The 22,061-nt window shown below is 47.2% G+C and overlaps 1 protein-coding gene and 2 non-coding genes across 3 annotated transcripts; 1 reads left to right on the top strand and 2 right to left on the bottom strand.

Annotated features, from left to right (window-relative positions):
• Positions 1–3,313: 3,313 nt before the first annotated feature.
• Positions 3,314–3,404, bottom strand: trnar-ucu (transfer RNA arginine (anticodon UCU)). The gene is given in 2 exon segments: positions 3,314–3,349; positions 3,368–3,404. It is a non-coding gene; the product is annotated as a tRNA-Arg (tRNA).
• A 14,404-nt stretch (positions 3,405–17,808) lies between these two features.
• Positions 17,809–18,174, top strand: LOC137359425 (histone H2A-like; the record flags this gene model as incomplete). Its single annotated transcript, XM_068025406.1, has 1 exon — positions 17,809–18,174. A coding segment is annotated over exon 1 (366 nt), but the record flags the coding sequence as incomplete, so codon positions are not given.
• Positions 18,175–21,484: 3,310 nt separating this feature from the next.
• Positions 21,485–21,567, bottom strand: trnal-uaa (transfer RNA leucine (anticodon UAA)). Its single transcript has one exon. It is a non-coding gene; the product is annotated as a tRNA-Leu (tRNA).
• Between the last annotated feature and the right edge of the window lie 494 nt (positions 21,568–22,061).

Below are 22,061 nucleotides of genomic sequence, written 5' to 3' on the forward strand. Positions count from 1 at the left end.
TCAGGCTGCTGATAACAGAGCTCTCTCTGTGTACCTTTTGGAAGAAGTAACGCGAGCACGTCTCATCCTGCTCGATGGAGCGGACTCTGGACCGGAAGATGATCTTGGAGGCCTCCTTGACAAAGAACGAGGCCTGCTGGCTCTTCACCTCTTGGAGGTCCTCCTTGACCTCGAACCCCATTGACTGCAACCGGAGTAGATATTGCATAATTTTCTCGAGTCGGGACACTTCCCTCTGTCTCTCTCTCGCCTTCTGAGCACCTTTGTGGATGAAGAACCTCTTGATGTTCTCCTTAATCGCTTCCCACCAGTGAACTGGAGACTCAAAGAGGGGTTTCACGGTCCTCCAACCTTTGTAATCCCTTTTGAGTTCCTCAACGTTCTCTGGGGTCAGCAGTGTCGCATTGAGCTTCCACGTCCCTCTGCCAACCCGCTGGTCGTCCTGCAAGTGACAGTCGGCCAGTAAGAGGCAGTGGTCGGAGAAGAACACCGGCTTGACGTCGGTGGATCCGACCGTGACAGCACGGGACACAAACAGGAAGTCAATCCTGGAACGGGCAGACCCGTCCGATCTTGACCATGTGTATCTGCGCTGCGCTCCGTCTGCAGGTTTGCTGAAGACGTCGTGCAGTTTGGCATCTTTAACTGTTTCTATTAGGAATCTGGACGTAGCGTCCAGTTTGCTGTCGTCACTGCCGGATCGTCCAGCCGCATCGATGATGCAGTTGAAGTCACCGCCTAGGATGACCGGCCTGGACGTCGCCAGCAGCAGTGGGAGCTGCTGGAAGACGGTCAGCCGCTCGCTGCGTTGTACCGGGGCGTACACGTTGATCAACCGGACCGGAGCGTTGTTGTACATCACGTCTGCTACGAGGAGGCGGCCGCCCACCACCTCCTTAACTTCGGAGATGGTGAAGTTACCTCCCCGCAGCAGAATACCCAGGCCGGAGGAACGGCAGTCATTACCCCCCGACCAGATCGATGGCCCATGGGACCACCATCGCGACCACTGCCTGTAGGTGCTGAGGTGTGGTATTCCACACTCCTGCAGAAACAGTAGGTCAGCTTTGACCTTGGCAAGGTAATCCAAGGTTGAAACACATCGCGTAGTAGATTTAATGCGACGCACATTAATGGAAGCAATTCGTACACCCATTTTTTACTAAAAATTAGTTGTTGCTTCCCATACCATTTGTCCTCGCTAGTCCCAGTCCTTCCCCTTCGGGATGTTCCTGCATACCCATCGTATGCGCAAGCAGTTTCACGTTGGTTGGGCTCAGAAACCCCTCCTGATTTTTCATGTCGGGTTTGTGCCGCTCGGGTGACATCGGGGTGGGGTCTTGTAGGCAGAGAGGATTGGGTTGTCCTCAGCTGCTTCCATCTGTTCCTCCTCGAAAACATCACAGCTCCCGGTCTCCAGGAGCTCAGTTGCGCCAGACGTGTCTTTGCTCCCGGTGTCCCGGAGCTGAGATGCGTTGGCCACGTCGTTATGTGTGGGGCATTGGGGTTGAGGCACGCCGGGCCCATCACAGCTTCCAGTGCCCGGGGGCTGGGATGCTCTATCATCCATCTCGGAGTTCTGCCGCCTCTTTTGAAGGGGCTGTCGCTCCAGCATTTCCCCGTCCAGTGAAGAGGAGTTGTTGCAGTCTGATTCAGAAGAGAGCCTCCTCTTGCCACTGGTTTGGGTGGTGGCTTTGGGATGTTTTTTCTTTGTGGATTTCCTCTGGACCACTTGCCACTGACCTGTTTGTCCATCTGCTGCCTCCTCCTCCATTGATTCTGTCTGTGGAGGAGGGGTTTCCGGGCGCTGGATAGGTGCTGGGTCGTTGGTTTCAGCTGCCTCCCCTTCCTTCTCAGGTTGAAGTTCCTCGCTGTGGAGAAGGTTGCTGATCTCCTTTCGAACAGCGGACGCCTTCGTCGAACCTTCTCCCGGCCTTTCCTTGGACCTTGCCGCCTGAGCATAGCTGAGGCAACGTTTGGGGCAGGTCTTGTAGAGATGGCCTGCCGCACCGCACAAGTTGCAACACTTCATCTGCTTACAGTCCTTGGTCTGATGGCCTTCCTCCTTGAAGTTCTTGCAAACAACCGTGCTGCAGTTGGCTGCCATGTGACCAGATTTGCCACAGGTGCGGCAAACTCTGGGCTGCCCAGCGTAGACCAAGAAGCCTCGACTTCCCCCGATAGCGAAGCTGGAGGGAGGGTGGCTGATGGCTCCACTGGGATCTACCTTCAAGGTCACCTTGACCTGCCGCTTGCTGGTCCAGATCCCAAAGGGGTCCTTGACATCAGTGCTGCTGCCGGCCACCTCGACGTACCTGGCGAGAAAGGTGAGTACATCCACCACCGGAACATGGTGGTTGTAGAGGTGAATCGTCACCACCCGGTACCGTTGTGACGGAAGCGTGAAGAGCGGCTCCGCTGTGAGGATCGACAGTGGCGCCCGGTCCCCTTTCACCTTGAACGCCTTCAGAAACTTGATGCATCCCGCCACGTTCCGGAACGTCACGTCGAAGTATCCACTGCTGGGGAAATCCTGCAGGCAGAAGACGTCCGTCGCTTGAAATCCGCAGCAATCGAAGAGAAATTTCTTGATGAAGAAGGTGCGATCGACTGGTGCATCTCCTTCCTTGTCCTTCACGACCACCCGAACAGTGTTGCGCACTCCCTGGCCCGAAACTCGAAAATTGGTTATAGCCATTTTACTCAAAGTTCCCCCAGGATCAAAAGGCAATGATCATGGTCTCTTCTCAATCAAATAAGCACTGATAAGAACAGATACTACACTTGCTGCAGATGTGTTTGCTCTGGATCACACTGGCATCCAGGAGCTCCCACATGCTGCAGCTGTGACACATCACCTGTCCTGTCATCCTTAACGTGTTTCAATTAACTACTTAATTATTTTATTCAATTGTTTATTTTATTGTATATTTTATTAAGCTTACTACTAGTTTGTTTACTATTTTAAACATTAGGACTAAAATGGACCTTAATCACTTACCAGATGCGCATCAAGCAGGTCGGTTCTTCCAAACCAATCAACTACCTGCTTGCCTGTGATGTCACAGCTTACCAGATCCTCACCAAACAGCTCCTTCCACTGCACCGAAGAAAGAACCAAATCCTGTATCCTCACCCCAGCGGCTCTCTGTTTCCCTGCTCTCACTCTCCATTGTGATGTCACCCCTTGATTTTTTTTACCCCTGCTCCGCTCCTGCCGTGCTCCACCTCTCTCGCTCTGTCTCTGAGTCGGTGCTTTTGACACACTTGTTTACTCTGTTCCGTTGTGCTCTTCTGTCTCTGGTCCAAAATCTGACTCTGGTGGGATTTGAATCCACAACCTTTGAATGCCTTCTTTATCATTATTTAGAAGTCCAACACGCTATCCATTGCGCCACAGAGCCACACATATTTTGAACGACATCACCAAGGCCTTTGAACTTGTCAGCAGAGACTGACTCTTCAAACTGCGATGGAAACTCGGCTGCCCTCCTGAACTCTTGGGCATCATCTCTTCTTTCCACGCGAACATGCACAGTTCCATCAGTTACAATGGAGCAACATCAGACACTTTCAAGATCAGCAGTGGGGTAAAGCAGGGCTGCGCGCTGGCGCCAACTCTCTTAAGAAAAGAGGAACATAGGAGTAGGCCATTCAGCCCATCGAGCCTGATGATCATGGCTGATCATCTACCTCTATCTGCCCCTTTCCCGTGCTATCCCCATATCCCTTGATGTCATGAGTATCAAGATTTCTAACAATTTCTGTCTTGAACATGCTCAATGATTGAACTGCCACAGCTCTCTGGGGTAGAGAATTCCAATGATTCACCACCGTCTGAGTGTAGAAATTCAACCCTATCTCAGTTTTAAATGGCCTACTCCTTATTCTGAGACTTGGTCCCCTGATTTTAGACTCACCAACCAGGGCAAACATCCTATCTACATCCACACTGTCACACCCTGTAAGAATTTTATCAGTTTCAATGAGATCACCTCTCATTCTTCGAAACTTTAAGGAATACAGGCCCAGTTTCAGTCCCACCATCCCAGGGATTAGTCTGGTGACCCTCTGTTTCACTCCCTCTATGGCAAGTATATCCTTCCGTAGATGAGGAGACCAAACTATACACAATACTCCAGCGCGGTTTCACCATGGCTCTATACAATTGCAACAAGACATCTTTACTCCCGTACTCAAGACCCCTCGTGTGAAGGCCAACATACCATTTGCCTTCCTAATTGATTTCTGCACCTGCACAAGAGCTTTTAGTGTCTCATGAACAAGGACACCCAGGTCCCTTTGGACATCAACACTTCCCAACCTCTCACCATTTAAGAAATACTCTGTCTTTCTGTTTATTCCACCAAAGTGGAAGTGGAGGGGTTTCCTGTATCGAGGCTTCTTGGTCTACGCTGGGCAGCCCAGAGTTTGCCGCACCTGTGGCAAATCTGGTCACATGGCAGCCAACTGCACTTATTCACACTTATTCACATTATATTCCATCTGCCATGTTCTTTCCCATTCACTTAGCCTCTCCAGGTTCCCTGGAAGCCTCTCTGCATCCTTCCCACAGCTCACACTTCACCTAGCTTTGTGTCATCTGCAAACTTGGAAATATTACATTTAATCCCCACATCCAAATCATTTATTTCGGTTGTTAACAGCTGTGGCTCCAACACTGATCCTTGCAGTACCCCAATAGTAACAGCCTGCCATCCTGAGGAGGACCCGTTATTCCTGCTCTCTGTTTTCGGTCTGTTAACCAATTCTCAATCCACACCAGTATATTATCCCCAATCCTATGTGCTCTAATTTTGTTTACTCACCTCCTGTGTGGGACATTACCAAAGCATCCACTGGTTCTCCTTTATCTGTTCTACAGGTAACATCCTCAAAAAACTCAACTGGTTTTTTCAAGCCTGTTTTCCTTTTCATAAATCTATGTTGACTCTGCCCAATCATATCATTATTTTCTAACTGTCTAGTTATCACATCCTTTATAATTGGTGTATTCTTCTCCATGCTGCTATTGTACACTTTCAGTGACTCAGATGGGGGTGTTCACCTGTATATCAGAGCTGACGACAAGCTGTTCATCTTGGCAAGACTCCACTTGGACGTAGAGACTTGGACGTAGAGACTCCACTTTCCATCAACATTGACAACCTCACTTTGGAGGTTGTCAACAGTTCACATACCTTGGATCAACAATCACCAGCAATCTGTCCCTTGATGCTGAAATCAGCACCAGGATTGCCAATGCTGCAGCTGTCATGTCAAAGTTGAGAAGACGGGTGTGAACCGACAGCAAACTGACCGAAAATACAAAACTCCATGTGTACCAGGCCTGTGTTCTCAGCACCCTCCTTTACAGTAGAGAAGCATCAACAACTTATACAAGCCAAGAAAAGCAGCTGAACAGCTTCCACCTCCACTGCCTCAGATGGATATTGGGCATCTCCTGGCAGGACAGAGTGCCGAATGAGGAAGTACACCAGCGTGCAGGGATCCGCAGCATGTTTGCCCTCTTGAGTCAGAGGCGGCTCTGTTGACTGGGCCAAATGAATGACAGTCACATTGCCAAATACATGCTCTGTGGTGAGCTTGCTATAAGCACAAGACCAACAGGTCAGGGAAAAAATCAAGTCATTTGGAGAGGTTTGAGTTAATTAAGGAGAGTGGGCATGGATTTATAAATGGAAGTTCATGCTTGATGAATCTAACTGCATTTTTTGATAAACTATCTGAGAAAGTTGATGAAGGGAATGCAGTGGATGTTGTTTATGTGGATTTTACGAAAGCATTTTATAAAGTACCACATAAAAGGGTGGTTAACAAAATTGAGGTTCATGGATTAGGAGGGTCAGTGTCCATTTGGATAGGAAATTGGTTTAAGGACAGAAAACAGCGAGTCATATGAAATGGTTCTTGGTCAGACCGGAGGATAGTCGACAGTGGTGTTCCCCAAGGGTCAGTGCTAGAACCATTGCTTTTTTTTGCTACAGATTAATGACTTGGATCTTGGAATATCGAGTAGAATCTCAAAATATGCCGATGACACCAAACTTGGAGGAGTGGCAAACAGTGAGGATGATATGAACTGCCTGAAACAGGATAGTTATCGGCTAGTAGGATGGGCAGAAAGGTGGCAGATGGAATTTAATAGTGACAAGTGTGAGGTGATGCATTTTAGCAGAAGAAATAGGGAGAGGCAATATATACTCAATGCTACAGTTCTGAAGAGTGTGCTGGAATAGAGGGACCTGGAGTACATATCCATCATTCTTTGAAGTTATCAAGACATATTGCGAAAGTGGTTAACAAAGCATGTGGGATCTTGGGCTTTATAAATAGAGACATTGAGTACAAAAGCAGGGTTGTTATGCTGAACTCTGGTTAGGCCCCAATTGGAGAGTTGCATCCAGATCTGCTCACCAATCTTTCGAAAGGATGTGCGGATTCTTGAGAGGATGCAGAGGAGATTTACCAGAATAGTTCCAGGGATGGAGGGTTTTAGTTTCAAGGTTAGGTTAGAAAAACAGGGTTTTTTCTGCCTGTATCAAAGGAGATTGAGGGGAGAATGGATAGAGGTGTCGAAGGCTATGACAGTTTTAGATAAGTTGGCAAGGAAAAATTGTTCCCATTAACTATTGGTACAAGGACTAGGGGATTCAGATTGAAGGTTTTGGACAAGAGACGCAGGGGGAATGTGCGGAAGAGCTTTTTTACACAGTGATTGGTAATGATCTGTAACTCGCTGCCCCCGAGGGCGGAGGAAGTGGAGACAATCGTTGGTTACAAAAGGAATTTCGATGGGCATTTGAAGGAAATAAATTTACAGGGCTAGGGGGATCGAGCAGACGAGTGGGACTGACTGGATCGCTCCATGGAGAGCTGGCCTGTACTCGATGGGGCGAATGGCCTCCTTCTATACCACAAATGACCCAATGACTCGATGAGTCTATGTCACTCTCAGAATCAAGACAACAGAGTGACAGATTTAACACAACATTATAACATATGTTTGGTTTGACAAATTCAATAATAACTCGTCTCCACTCCTAGTATTTCTAAATCCCACACATTCACGATAATGTGAACAATTATTTCCTGTTGTGTCTCTCTCACATTTGTAAACTTCACTATATTGGAGTGAGGTGACATCTACTGGCGGGAAGCAAGAACTGCAATCAAGCAGCAGAAACTCCACAGTCTGTCAGGGTTAAAGAAACATTGCAATATGAGGAAATAGTGAAGGGGTTTGATCGGGTTGATGGAAACAAGATTCCACTTGTGGTATCGTATGAAGCAAGGGCCGGAAATATAAAATTGTCGTTAATAAAAGAAATGAGGAATTCATGAAAAATGCATTTGCTTAGAGAATGGTTATAGAGATATACAGCACTGATATAGGCCCTTTGGCCCGCTGAGTCTGCACTGACCATCAACCACCCATTTATACTAATCCTATGTTGACCCAGAATTCCCTACCACATCCCCACATTTCTCCTATCACCTACCCTGGGGCCAATTTACAACAGTCAATTTATCTATCAACCCACAAGTCTTTCGTTGTGGGAGGAAACCAGAGTACCTTGTGGAAGCCCACATAAACAACTTGCAAACTCCACACAGGCAGTATACAGAACTGAATCGGGGTCATTGAAGTTGTGAAGCTACAGTGCTCACCACTGCACCACCCTTAGAATGTGGATAGAGTAAAAAGTGAGATTGGATGGACAGAAGCAGTCTGAAAAGATGGCTCAAACAAAAGGTGAAAACCCTGAAATGTTAACTCTGTTTCTCTCTCCACAGATGCTGTCAGAGGTGCTGAGTATTTCCAGCACTTTCTGTTTTTATTTCAGCTTTGTAGGATATTGTTTTGATCTGAAAAAAATGCATGATCGGCTGTGGGTGCCAGTGAAATTCCACAGGAGCGAATAAAAACCATGCCAACGGTGGCTCGTTGGTCTAGGGGTATGATTCTCGCTTTGGGTATATAAGTGATTAATATGTGAGAAGTCCTGGGTTCAAATCCCAGATGAGCCCTTCTCTGTTGCCATTTTTAGTTTAAGGTCATCGATTGCTTTCAGCCTTCCAGAAAGCGGAATCGATTTCCAAACTGAGCCTGCTTGAGGACCGGGGAACTGGATTCAAAGAGCTTGTCGACAAAATTGAAATGAACAAAATATACAGATTGTCAAGTGGGAATATAAGGTTGAAACAGTAACTAAAGGCCTGCTCGGGTCAGCAAATGAAACCCGACCCAAGCCTGACAGCACCACATCTGACCTGGTCCTAGTCCTTTCATTTTATTCCCGTGCCCGAACTGACCACCAGAATGTTCAGTTAAACTTGCTTCCGTTTTTCACTTTTTAAGCTTGTGCAGGTAAGGCAACAAAAACTGTAACTGGACTTGAAAGGTTGTTTAAATGTGCATTAAGATTTGAGCTACGTACCGGAGGTGATGAGCTGAAGATTGTTACCATTGACTTTAGTGATTGTGAGGTCACTAGTTAAAGAGAAAGTCATGGAGTTGTGCCCAGACAGGTTGTCCCACACTGTATTGATTAAAATATTGCCCGAAGGCTAGAAAATATCATTATACATTCCCTAGACTCCTGCTTTACAGGTTGAAATACTTTCTGCAAGTTTATCCAGAGAGCAGGTGAGATGCAGAGACCAGGAAGGTCTTGAGTGATTAATTATTATAAAATATACATTCTTGTATTAAAGAGATTGTGCTCTACCTTGGATGGAATCGCTCACTGCAGACTAGTGCGGAGTGTTTCCCGCCTTGACGTCCTGGCTGTCACTGGATCTGGAGTCCAGGCCTCTGGATTACTGGTCCAGTAATCTTTGAAATTTCTCCCTTGATCTAATATTTTAATCTGGTAAGTCAGATTTTACAAAAAAAAATTAAATGATTTAAGACTGCTTCGTGTTCAGCAGTGCCAAATGAATAAAGAAATTCAAATATATTCAAAATTATATATCAACTATTAAATACTAATGCCCAGCTTGGAATACAAAAAATGTCTCTAATTGTGTTCTGGTCTGGAATGGAATTCTTCAGTGTTTCTGTTTAGCTTGGATTGACTCATTGATTTTCTTGTTTTTCACTTTGTCGATGCCTTTGAATAATTGTGGATTCTTCTTCAGGGTGTCTTCTTTCACCAGGTAGTTCTGACCTCTGATGATGTTGATCGTAATCAGCTTCAATTTGCTGATAGATTTGGAAGTGAGCAGATTTCCTTTGCTTCAGTTTACAAGTTTAGTTTAGTTTAGAGATACAGCACTGAAACAGGCCCTTCGGCCCACCGAGTCTGTGCCGACCATCAACCACCCATTTATACTAATCCTACACTAATCCCATATTCCTATCACATCCCCACCTGTCCCTATATTTCCCTACCACCTACCTATACTAGGGGCAATTTATAATGGCCAATTTACCTACCAACCTGCAAGTCTTTTGGCTCGTGGGAGGAAACCGGAGCACCCGGAGAAAACCCACGCAGACACAGGGAGAACTTGCAAACTCCACACAGGCAGTACCCAGAATTGAACCTGGGTTGCTGGAGCTGTGAGGCTGCGGTGCTAACCACTGCGCCACTGTGCCGCCCTAAACATGGAACTCAGTCTGACGTGTGGACCCATGGGAGGATTTGAAAGCTGCCCTTGCATACAGTTGCCTCCATCCAAACAGAGGTACAGTAGAAGTGACATATTCAGTTCAGTCTGTCGATCATGGGACTTTTAATCTCAGGGTTGTGAGTTTGAGCGCCATTTAGTTTTTCCATTTTTTAGGCTTCATTAGCAGAGAGTACAAGGAGTGTTAGAAATGAAATTCAACAACAGTATGAGAAACGCTCTCTTTCATTCGGGACTCTTAACTCTCTGCAGCATCTCGCTGTGAAAGATTGAACTTTATCTCATTTCTTTTTCAGCTGGGAGTCAGTGCGGCTCAGTGAGACTTCTGGCTGTCTCCCACCTCACAATCCATCAGTGCTGAGAAAGCAATGGGAAATATTACTCATGGCTGAGTAAGCAGAGGACACCGATTTAAGGTGAATGGGAAAAGAACCAAAGGCAACATGAGGAAAAACCTTTTTTATGCAGCAAATGGTTAAGATCTGATATGTACTGCCTGAGAGTGTGACGGAGGAAGATTCAACCATAGCTTTCAAAAGGATATATGATAATTATCTGAAGGGAAAAAAAAATCAGGTTTTCATGGAATACATGAGGATGTGGCATGAGCTGAGTTGCTTGTGCAGAGAGGCAGCACAAGCACGATGAGCTGAAACCTCCTTTTGTGCTGTAAGTATTCTGTGATCTATGATTCTATACAAAGTGAAACCAACACTCACATCTGAGAAACTGACAGGTACAGTGTAAACCCCACACTAACAAACCAGCAAATGCCAGGGACAGAGTAAAACCAACAGTCCTGGACAAGAAACTGACAGATACTGTGTGAAACCCAAAAATCACTTATCAGGATTTGGCAGTTAATGTGTAAAAACCTCTCTTCAATATCCATACTGCAAGGTACAAAGAAAATTAGGTCCAAACCCAGGCTCATACTTCGAAGACTGAGAGATAAAGAGCAAAACACAGACTCACCTACAAGAGGCTGACAAGTACAGAGAATAAAATAGAGGGGGTGCAGATTAAAAACACATGCATGTAACGGATACTGATAGGGATAGAATCAAACCCTTTCTCACACATGACACGAAAATTGGTGGTGTCGTAAATAGTGAGGAGGAAAGCCTTAGATTACAGGCCAATATAGATCGTCCGAGGCAGAGAATATAAGAGCAGGGAGGTTATGACGGAGCTGTATAAAATGCTAGTTAGGCCACAGCTGGAGTACTGTGCACTGTTCTGGGCACCACACAATAGGAAGGATGTGATTGCACTGGAGAGGGTGCAGAAGAGAGTCACCAGGATGTTGCCTGGGCTGGAGCATTTCAGCTATGAAGAGAGACTGAAAAGGCTAGGGTTGTTTTCCTTAGAGCAGAGAAGGCTGAGGGGAGATAAGATTGAGGTTTACAAAATTATGAGGGGCATTGATGGGTTAGATAGGAAGAAACATTTTACCTTAGCGGAGGGGTCAATAATCAGGTGGCATAGATTTAAGGTAAGGGGCAGGAGGTTTAGATGGGATTTGAAGAAAAAAATTTTACCCAGAGGGGGGTTGGAATCTGGAACGCACTCCCTGAAGAGGTGGTGGAGGCCGGAACCCTCACAACATTGAAGAAGTATTTAGATGAGCACTTGAAATGCTATAGCATACAAGGCTACGGGCCAAATACTGGAAAATGGGATTAGAATAGTTAGGTGCTTGATGGCCAGCACAGACACAATGGGCTGAAGGGCCTGTTTCTGTGCTGTATAACTCTATGACTCTATATCAGAAACTGATAGATCTGGACAAAAGCTGATGTTCACATAATGTTGTTGACAGATATGTGGTGAAACTCACATTTTTTTTTATTTCCAAAATATACTATATTCATAAAAATCTGTAAAAATTACATTCCCAAACAGTTTAAAACAGCATCAAGTCAAAGAATACAAACAGTGCAAAGGTGATCAGTTACCTTCTGTACAATCATGGGTTGCCTCACAACCCTTCCATTTCATTGTCATGCCATATACATTTTTACATTTACAGCACACAAAATTTCTCCGATACCGTTCGAGGGGTTTCCCATGGATCCAGCCCCTCAGTTCAGCTTGGTGGGGGGACCTTACACTGTGGTCTTTCCCCATTGAGCCTTTGCTGCGGCTGCCCCAAGCTTTAGTGCGTCCCTCAGCACGTAGTCCTGGACCTTGGAATGTGCCAGTCTGCAACATTCGGTGGTGGACAACTCTTTTCGCTGGAAGACCAGCAAGTTTCGGGCAGACCAAAGGGCGTCTTTCACCGAATTGATAGTCCTCCAGCAGCAGTTGATGTTTGTCTCGGTGTGCGTCCCTGGGAATAGCCCGTAGAGCACAGACTCCTGTGCTACAGAGCTGCTTGGGATGAACATCGACAAAAACCACTGCATCTCTTTCCACAAAGTTAACTCACATAGCAATAGCAGAAACAGTCACAAACCAAAAACTGAAACATACAGCGTAAAAACCCACATTCTCACACCAGAAATTCACGGCTACAAAGTGAAGCTGACTCTCTCCTCCCAGGCACTGACAGGTACAAAAGAAAACACGCACTAACATACCAGGAAATGAAATGTAGGAAATAAAACCTGATTATCATGTCAGAGATTGGCATTAATGACAGTTGTGGTACCCAGAATGCTCTGCGCTCCAGAATTTGCCTTGTCTCTGAGAAGGAGCAGGCGCGGTAGTGGCTGACCTCCATCTGCAGCTGGAGCGGAATATTCACAAAGTGCAGGGAGACCGCGCCCGTAGCGGGTGCACACAGCTGGAGCAGGGCGTCAAAGCCACAATAGGATGGAACAATCCCGTTTGTGTCCCTGCGGGTGGCGGTGAAGCTTTTCCCTGTGAGGCGTCCCGAAACTGCCCGCCAGCAAGGTCAACTGGTCAGAGAGCGTCTGTAAATGGATAGGAATTGGGGATTGGGCAGGGAGCGTCTCTAAATGAATAAGAATTGGGGATTTGGCAGGGAGCGTTTTTTTATCCGTTCGTGGGATGTGGGCGTCGCTGGCTCGATCTCAGCTGCAGTAATGTGTCCTGTTCTGGGCAACAGGTTTCAGAAAGGACATCAAAGCTTTTGAGACAGTTCGGAGGAGATTTACGAGAATGATACCAGAGATGAGGGGTTTCAGTTCTCTGGACAGGGTGGTGAAGCTGGGATTGTTGGCCAAAAATGTCAAGGGGAGGTGAGGAGAGATCTTTTTACCCAATAACTGATTCGGATTTGGAATGAATTGTCTGACAGGGTGCTGGAAACAGATTCAATTATAACTTTCATAAAGGAATTGGACAAATATTTAAAAGTGAATTTCTCCAGGACTATGGGGAAATAGGCAGGGGGTTGGTCTAATTGCATCATTTTTTTCACAGATTCAGCACAGGCACAAAAGACCGATTGGCCTCCTTCTGTGCTGCATGATTCTATGAAATAGTGACAGTCAGGGCAAGTCTGTATAAGAAGGAGAAATGGAGACAGGTCAGGGAGAGCACATCACCAAAACTGGGAGATACTACATTGGACAGGGAGGGTCGGAGGGGGAGAGAGCACGTACATACAGTCAGAATCAGCACCTTCAGGGGAGGAGAGAGAGAGGAACCAGTGAGTGTAGAACTGAACCCAGCCAGAGTCAACCTGCTGAAACACCAGTGAGTTCACACTGGGGAGAGATCATTTACCTGCTCCGTGTGTCGGAAGGGGTTCACTCAGTCATCCAACCTCACTGAACATCAACTTGTTCACACTGATCAGAGACCTTTTCAATGTCCTGACTGTGAGAAGAGCTTGAAAAGCAGTAATGATCTGCTGAAACACCAACACATTCACTCTGGGGACAGGCCGTTCCCCTGCCATGTGTGTGGGAAGGGATTCACTCAGTCATTCAATCTGCTGCAACATCAGCAAGTTCACATGTAACTGCAGGGGTTGGATTCTGCTGTTGTTGCTGCTATTCATCACTTTCAGAGACAAAGTCGGGTCTTACTTTATAACCAGTGTAGTCCAGAGCAAAAGCGTCTTCTTAATGTTGAGATAAACGGGAGAAGAAACCGGGAAGTGGCGGCGAGGATGGGGGAGGTGCTGCACCATCACTTTAATGGTGCACCCTCCCTCCCCCGGGGTCCTTGCTGCACGTCCGCCAGGCCTGGCAGCTCTGATTGGGGTCGTGAGAGCCCCTGAGATTCGGTGCAGCTGAGGCTGCGCTCACCCCCGCTCAGCTCTGTTGTGATATTTAAAATACGAAAGGCCTGTTGGACTGAGAGCTGATCTGGAATTTCGAAAGCAGCATTACTGGAGGCTCATTGCTGCTCAGCACAATCTCACCACCGATCCTGGGAATTGTTGATTCTACACCCTGTAGTTCAGTTCTTCGCTGAACTAGAGGGGGAGATGTGTGAGCAGAAAAACAGAGCAAATTAAAAAACACAGCTGGACAGATGTGAAACAGGTCAATCCACTGTTACAATAACTCCATCACTGACTCCCTCCTGACAGTAACCAGCCCTTTCACAGAGACTGTGGGTGGCTCTGAAAAGAGCCTTTGGTTTATTAGATGACATTTTGGCTGCTTTACTTTTTCTGGGAGCTCTGAGCGCTGGTTTTCTTGGGCAGCAGCAAGGCCTGGATATTAGGCAGCACCCCGCCCTGAGCGATGGTCACGTCTCCCAGCAGCTTGATGAGCTCCTCGTTGTTGCGGACGGCCAGCTGCAGGTGTCTGGGGATGATGCGGGTCTTCATGTTGTCCCGGGCCACGTTACCGGCCAGCTCGAGGATTTCAGCGGTCAGATACTCGCGCATTTTGCAGCGCCAACATCATCACATTTCCGCAACAAATCCATCTTCGTGCATGCGTGAGAAAGCGTCATTGGGTATCTAGCCACCCCGTTCCCCCACCACTTGGCTGGAGGAAGTGGCTGAATGGGAGATTTTGAAGCTGTAGCTCTCCCCCCTCGGCAACTCACTCCAGGCCTCGACGATTCCCCCCCTCAGCCGCTCGCTCCAGACCTCGCTGCTCCCCCAACCCCCCACTCCCCTGGCCGGTTGTTCCTCGCTTCGCACCACCCCACTCTCTGGCCACTCGCTCCAGGCCGTGCCGCTTCCCTCCTCTCAGCCACTCACTCCTACGTCGCCCTGTCACTCCTTGCGGCCCTCCTGCTTCGACAGGTGGCGCCTGGTGAAGAAATGTGGGAGCGAGTGTCACGGCCAGAGCTAGCAGCTGTGGGCTGGGCTGGGACAGGGTGGGGGGTGGGGGTGCGGAGAGCGAACAGCCAGAGTGCAGAATTTCGCCAGTAGGGAGGATGGAGAGAAAGCGAGTTGCAGAGGGGGGAGAGCGGTCAGTGGGGTGGGAGCTAGTAGCTGCGTTCGGGTGAAGTCAGTCCTGGTCAGTTATATAAACAAATCACAATAACGAATTGGCAGCACATTTTATCCTCTGCCCGATTTTCCTATCCATCGATCGGGGTGCTAATTCACTATCTTCCAATGGAAATTCAATCATAAAATTCCTTTTGTATTTAATAGGATTACTGAAATGTTAAATGGATCTGAGGATTACAGTTAGTATTAGCAAACACACCCGAGTGAATTAGCACCCCAATCGATGGAAAGGAAAATCGGGGAAAGTATAAAATGTGCTGCCAATTCGTTATTGAGATTCGTTGAGTAATTCGATTCTGCCCAACACTGAAATTGGCGGCTTTTTTGAATTCAACCTTTCTGCCAGGACGATAATTTAAGCCAATGATTTGCTGTATTTTCTAATTCGAGGCTCGGCAATTGGTTCAGACAAACGAATGGGAAGAGGGTGACCACTCAGAAGTGGGCTCTGGATAGCGCGGGCTCAAACTGCGGGAATGCCAGGTCCCTGAATGAATGAGCTGAAACTGATCAGTTTCACAAACCCTGTCAGTTTCAGTGCAGGAAACACCGTCTCGGGGGAAATAACATCACAAGTGGGTCTGGTTCCAGTGACCGATTTAACGGCTGCTGCAAAACTCCCGGATTCCCTCATTGCAGCGAAATCATTTTGAAATTCTACGAAAACAATGAGTGATTCTGGAGGAGTGATGTGGCTTTTCACTGAGGGTATGTGTGGACTGGGGAAATAACTAACTGTAGAGCCTCGTGCACTGTTTACACAGCCCGTTTAGAAAATCAAATCCACTGCACATCCTTGCTGCAAATGAAATGTCAAATTTGGGGATTCTAGTTTTGTATCTCGAACACAGCACAGATTTATTCCAGACAGTTCTAAACAGCCTATCCCAGCTCCCGTTTCTAGGTCACTGCTCTCTCTGTGAGGCGGTGGGTGGCTCTTAGAAGAGCCTTTGTTGTGTTTGCTGGAAAGGGTCGAGTTGTTCAGCCGCTGAATCCGCAGAGAGTGCGGCCCTGCCGTTTCAGAGCGTACACCACATCCATGGCAGTGACCGTCTTGCGCTTGGCGTGTTCAGTGTAGGTGACCGCATCCCTGATCACATTCTCCAGGAAAACCTTCAACACCCCGCGAGTCTCCTCATCGATCAAACCCGAGATCCGCTTGATCCCACCACGGCGAGCCAGGCGGCGGATTGCTGGTTTGGTGATGCCCTGGATATTATCAGGAAGCACTTTGCGGTGCCGCTTTGCTCCGCCTTTGCCCAGTCCTTTGCCTCCTTTACCTCTGCCAGACTTTCTTTTATTAATTTCCAAAATATACTTTATTCATAAAAATCAGTAAAAAAAAATACATTACAAAACAGTTCCAAAAAGCACCAAGTCAAACAATACAAAGAGTGCAAAGGAGATCAATTTCCTTCAATACAGGAGTGCGTTGCCTCACAACCCTTCCATTTCATTGTCATGCCATGTACATTTTACAGCAAACAAATATTTTCTGGCTACAGTTCGAGTGGTTTCCCATGGATCCAGCTCCTCCGTTCAGCTTGGTGAGGGGACCTTACACTGTGGTCTTTCCACATTGAGCCTTTGCTGCGGCTGCCCCAAGTTTTAGTGCGTCCCTCAGCACGTAGTCCTGGACCTTGGAATGTGCCAGTCTGCAACATTCGGTCATGGACAACTCTTTGTGCTGGAAGACTAGCAAGTTTCGGGCAGACCAAAGGGCGTCTTTCACCGAATTGATAGTCCTCCAGCAGCAGTTGATGTTTGTCTCGGTGTGCGTCCCTGGGAATAGCCCGTAGAGCACAGACTCCTGTGCTACAGAGCTGCTTGGGATGAACATCGACAAAAACCACTGCATCTCTTTCCACAAAGTTAACTCACATAGCAATAGCAGAAACAGTCACAAACCAAAAACTGAAACATACAGCGTAAAAACCCACATTCTCACACCAGAAATTCACGGCTACAAAGTGAAGCTGACTCTCTCCTCCCAGGCACTGACAGGTACAAAAGAAAACACGCACTAACATACCAGGAAATGAAATGTAGGAAATAAAACCTGATTATCATGTCAGAGATTGGCATTAATGACAGGAGTTCCGAAGAAGGGTCACTGACCCGAAACGTTAACTCTGCTTCTCTTTCCACAGATGCTGCCAGACCTGCTGAGTGAATCCGGCATTTCTTGTTTTTGTTCCACTATTTCTTCCCTGGCTTCTTTCAACAGCCTGGGGTACATTTCATCTGGTCCTGATGAATTATCCACATTCAAGGATGCTCATCCCATTAAGACTTCCTCTCTCCTTAAGTTATCACGTCCAATACTTCACACTCCTCCTCCTTAATAACAATATCTGCATCACCCTCTCATTCGGGAAAACAGTAAAGTATTCATTAAGGATATTGGCAACACCTTCCACCCCGATACAAAGGTTACATTTTTGATCTTTTATGTGCCCTGCTGTTTGTTTAGTTGCCTCTTACTACAATGTTTTAATGCAACATCTTTGGGTCCATTGTCATTTTTTTTGTCCATGTTCTTTCCTGCTTTTTCTTTGCTTTTTGCCGCTGCTCCCAAACGCCTCCAGTTCAGTCAAAACACAACTTGTCTGAAGAGGGATTCGAACTCACGCCGCCACTGGAGACTGCGACCTAAACGCAGCACCTCAGACCGCTCGGCCATCTTGACTGCCTGCGATATTCTATCAATGCTAAGGAAATTATTCATTCTTTGTGAAAGTATTTGTGAGATTGTGGAAATGTCTGGAAGAGGAAAGACCAGCGGGAAAGCTCGGGCCAAGGCCAAGTCTCACTCCTCCCGGGCTGGACTGCAGTTCCCGGTGGGCCGTGTTCACAGGCTCCTGAGAAAGGGTAACTATGCTGAGCGTGTGGGTGCCGGAGCCCCGGTCGATCTGGCTGCTGTGCTCGAGTATCTGACCGCTGAAATCCTCGAGCAGGCCGGTAACGCGGCCCGGGACAACAAGAAGACCCGCTTCATCCCCAGACAGCTGCAGCTGGCCGTCCGCAACGACGAGGAGCTCAACAAGCTGCTGGGAGGAGTGACCATCGCTCAGGGCGGGGTGCTGCCTAATATCCAGGCCGTGCTGCTGCCCAAGAAAACCAGCACTCAAGAGCTCCCAGAAAAAGTAAAGCGGCCAAAATGTCATCTAATAAACCAAAGGCTCTTTTCAGAGCCACTCACAGTCTCTGTGAAAGGGCTGGTTACTGTCAGGAGGGAGTCAGAGATGGAGTTATTGGAACAGTGGATTGACCTGTTTCACATCTGTCCAGGTGTGTTTTCAGTTCCCTCTCTGGATTTCGCTCTGTTTCTCTGCTCACACATCTCCCCCTCTAGTTAAGTGAAGAAGTGAACTACAGGGTGTCAGAATCAACAATTTAATAAATCCCGCTGCCTTCGATTTGATAAATCCCGAGATTATCCCGGCACATTAACGGGAACTGGTTCAGAGCTGATGAATTAATTTAATAATGGAAGTGTCTGGGTTAATTCTCTGTTTTTCATTTGGACAGTTTGAATTGTGTTTTTTTTTTCTCTCTGGTGATCTGAGCGCCGCTTCTCAATGAGAATCTGCTCCCGGAACAGAGTAAATGCAGGAAGCAAGAGGCCATTCTCGGGCTGTGTGTTTCTCTCCTAACCTGATCTGTTTAGACCGCACTGTTCCCAGAGGACGGAATCAGTGCGAGTTGTGCACACACAGGAGCTGAGTCTCCTGCAGCGCTTTAATATGTACCTTCTCCCCGACCCTCCCTATTCTCCGGACACAGAGCTGTCTGTTTCCCCCGGCGGCGGGAGAGAGTCGGGGATTCTCTCCCCGCAGTGTCAGGGTCTGCAACCCTGGGGAACTGGCGGTTTCAGTCAGAGTGACCGAGCTGCCTTACATATCCTGTGTACTAATCTCCAATGGATTCAAATATTAGTGAACTCATTGGGTAATGTTTGTAAATAACCCTCATGTGAACGGACCCGGCTCCATTAATGCCTTCCAAATAAAACTGGGATCCATTTCTTTTCCCCAAATGCCAGCTAACGGATCCCAGGAGCGGGGTTGAGATTGTGCTGAGCAGCAATGAGTCTCCGGTAATGCTGCTTTCTAAATTCCAGATCAGCTCTCAGTCCGACAGGCCTTTCGGGAAAGTGATGTGACAAAACAGAAACCATGTGGCCGCCCCTCCAATCTAATGGGTTTGATGATGAACAGAGATGGCAGCTCTTTCCTTTGCTGATTTGGTGGCTCTGAAAAGAGCCCTTGTTACACTTGTTACTGAAGCTGGGTTTTAGGTGCGTTCCCCGCGGATGCGGCGGGCCAGCTGGATGTCTTTGGCCATGATGGACCGGGATCATTCTGGTGAATCTGCTCATTTTCCGGCAGAAGCATCAGTCGCTGTTTGAACTGTTTAAAGTCAGTGGTGTATTAGCAGCCAGAAAGTGAAGGGCAGTTCATTGCTCCCTGCAGCATTATCCGCCTCTTTCAGGAGAAAGGATCAGAAACCGCTCGTTTCTGTCAGTCCCCGAGAAGCCTGTGAGAAGCGGTTAATCGCTAATTTGTTCCTTTTACAGAGTGGAAGCTGATATTTGTCCCGTTTTAAATTGCTCAACCGGACCTTCCTCCCGCCGCTTACAGTTAACAGATTGACAAATGAAAACGATTCCTAAAATCGCGTCAGGATTTTGTGACGGTAAATACAGTAAAACAGAACATAAAATGAGAGGTTTTAAAATTGTTGCCTGAAAATTGAAATTTTCCATCACTTCAATTCCTTCCTGCTCTGGAATTGCCGGGCTTTTTCCGATTGGAAATTCTAAGCCAATGAGAACTTCTATTTACTTATATGTGATTCTCCTATTGGTTAAGAATTGGATTGAGAAGCGGGTGACCAATCAGAGACAGAGTCAAACTGTGGGGATTCCAGGCCCCCAGGAACTGAGCTGAAACTGTTCAGATTGACAAACCCTGGCAGTAGCTTCACACATTGGACACTTCACACTGAGTCATTCAAGGGCTGGTGTGAGAGAAGCTTCAGATCCTGTCATTACTCTCTGACTCATTATTCATCCAGATCCAAACAATTAGTAAATGTGAAGCAGTGAAGAGACTTTTCACTCTCACTGCAGAATGTGTCATCTGGGGAAATAAGGAACTATTATATTCGGAGATTCCAGGTACATTCCTCCCTGAACAAATCCATTCCTAACATTCCCGATCACAGCCTATCCCAGCTCCTGTTGTCACCCGACTCCAGCTGAATTGGAGAAACTCATGTGTTGGGGTTTGAGTTGTGAGGTGGGGTTTCTCCGCCAGTGTTACTGTCTTACAGACTCTCCCCCTGAATTTGTGAACTGAGACTGCACCGAACACATCCCCAGTTAGGGTGAGGGCCGGATATCCCTCTGTTTTATTACAGAGAGTGGGGAAAGGGCTGGGTGGAGGGGAGTCACCAGGGATCCTGGATTTACTCCAAATCATTTCCATGTGGAATCTGCAGGCGGGGCCTGGACAGGGATCATTTGATCAGGGGATCAGCTCTTTCCTGAGAGATGTGGGTGGCTCTGAGAAGAGGCTTTGTGTTCAGATGTTTACAAGTTTCCCGCGCTTTCACTTCTTTCCAGACCCTGCTTTCTGAGACTTCGCTGCTTTCGGCTTGACCTTGCTCTTCCATGTCTGCACTTTCTTCAGCGCCTTTCCGCCCGCCGCACTCTTGACTTTTTTGACCTTCTTCGCAGGAGACTTTTTCTGAAGCACTGCTTTCTTCACCGCCTTATTTGGCGTTGCCGCCGCCTTGCTGCTCGTTTTCTTGGCTGTTACTTTCTTTGTTGTCACTTTCTTGTCTGCTGGTTTCTTCACTAAAGATTTCTTGTCTGCTGGTTTCTTCACTGAAGATTTCTTGTCTGCTGGTTTCTTCACTAAAGATTTCTTGGCTGCTGGTTTCTTCACCTTCTTTCCCACTTTTCCCTGGGTTTTCCTTCTTGCTGATTTTGAAGGAGCCGGAGTCGCCCTGTCCCTTGCTCTGCACCAGGGAGCCTTTGTTCACATTCCTCTTGATACTTTGCTTGATCTGGGTCTTGATCTTCTCCTGAGCGGTGGCAGACCTGCAAGGAATCAACTACCAGCTAGCGTATAAAGCGAGACCAAGGCTCAGGGCCTTCAGTTACCTGGAGGGGAGTCGGAGAGGCAGCGGATCCTGTGAGGAACCACAATCCAGGAAGGATGAGAAGGTCATTGTCAGGGTACAGAGGAGATTAAGTTAAAGATTTACCTGTTTATAAGCAAGCGCAGAGCCAAGGAACGGTGCTGGGGCAGATCAAATAATAGGAAGCTGTGATCAGTTGGAAGGCAAGAGTGATTAAATGACAGAAGTGATGATGGTGCAAGGCAAAAGTTAGGGAAAGAATAAGTAACATTTTATCAGCACAGATACCAGGAGTGGGGTTTGAACCCACGCAGACACATGTCTACTGGATCTTAAGTCCAACGCCTTAACCACTCGGCCATCCTGGTACGTTAACCCACCACTGAAAATGAAATTTAATGTGATCCGGGTGCCATCTGGCCTTTTCCAATATAAAGTTATGACTCCTCTCCCATGCTAAATTGGACTCTTCATTATTTATGAACCTCAATCGGATCACCCCTCAGTCTAGGTTTCTCTAAGGTGTAGGGTCCCAACTCTTTTAGTCTAACTTGATAACCAAGATGTCTTATACTGGGAATTCGTCGAATGTCTCTCCTCTGTACCCTTTCCAAAGCCTCAATATCACCCATCATGTGAGGAGACCAAGACTGGATACAATATTCCAAGTGAGTCCTGACCAAGGTTTCATAAAAGGACAAATTCGGGACATCTCAGATACTGAAGGAGTCCGTGTCCAGAAGCAGCAAGACCTGGACAACATTCAGACTTGGGCTGCTAAGTGGCAAGTAACATTCACACCACATAAGTACCAGGCAATGACCATCTCCAACAAGAGAGAATGTAACCATCTCCCTTTGAC

This window comes from Heterodontus francisci, unplaced genomic scaffold (assembly GCF_036365525.1).
Source record: "Heterodontus francisci isolate sHetFra1 unplaced genomic scaffold, sHetFra1.hap1 HAP1_SCAFFOLD_102, whole genome shotgun sequence".
NCBI lineage: Eukaryota > Metazoa > Chordata > Chondrichthyes > Heterodontiformes > Heterodontidae > Heterodontus > Heterodontus francisci.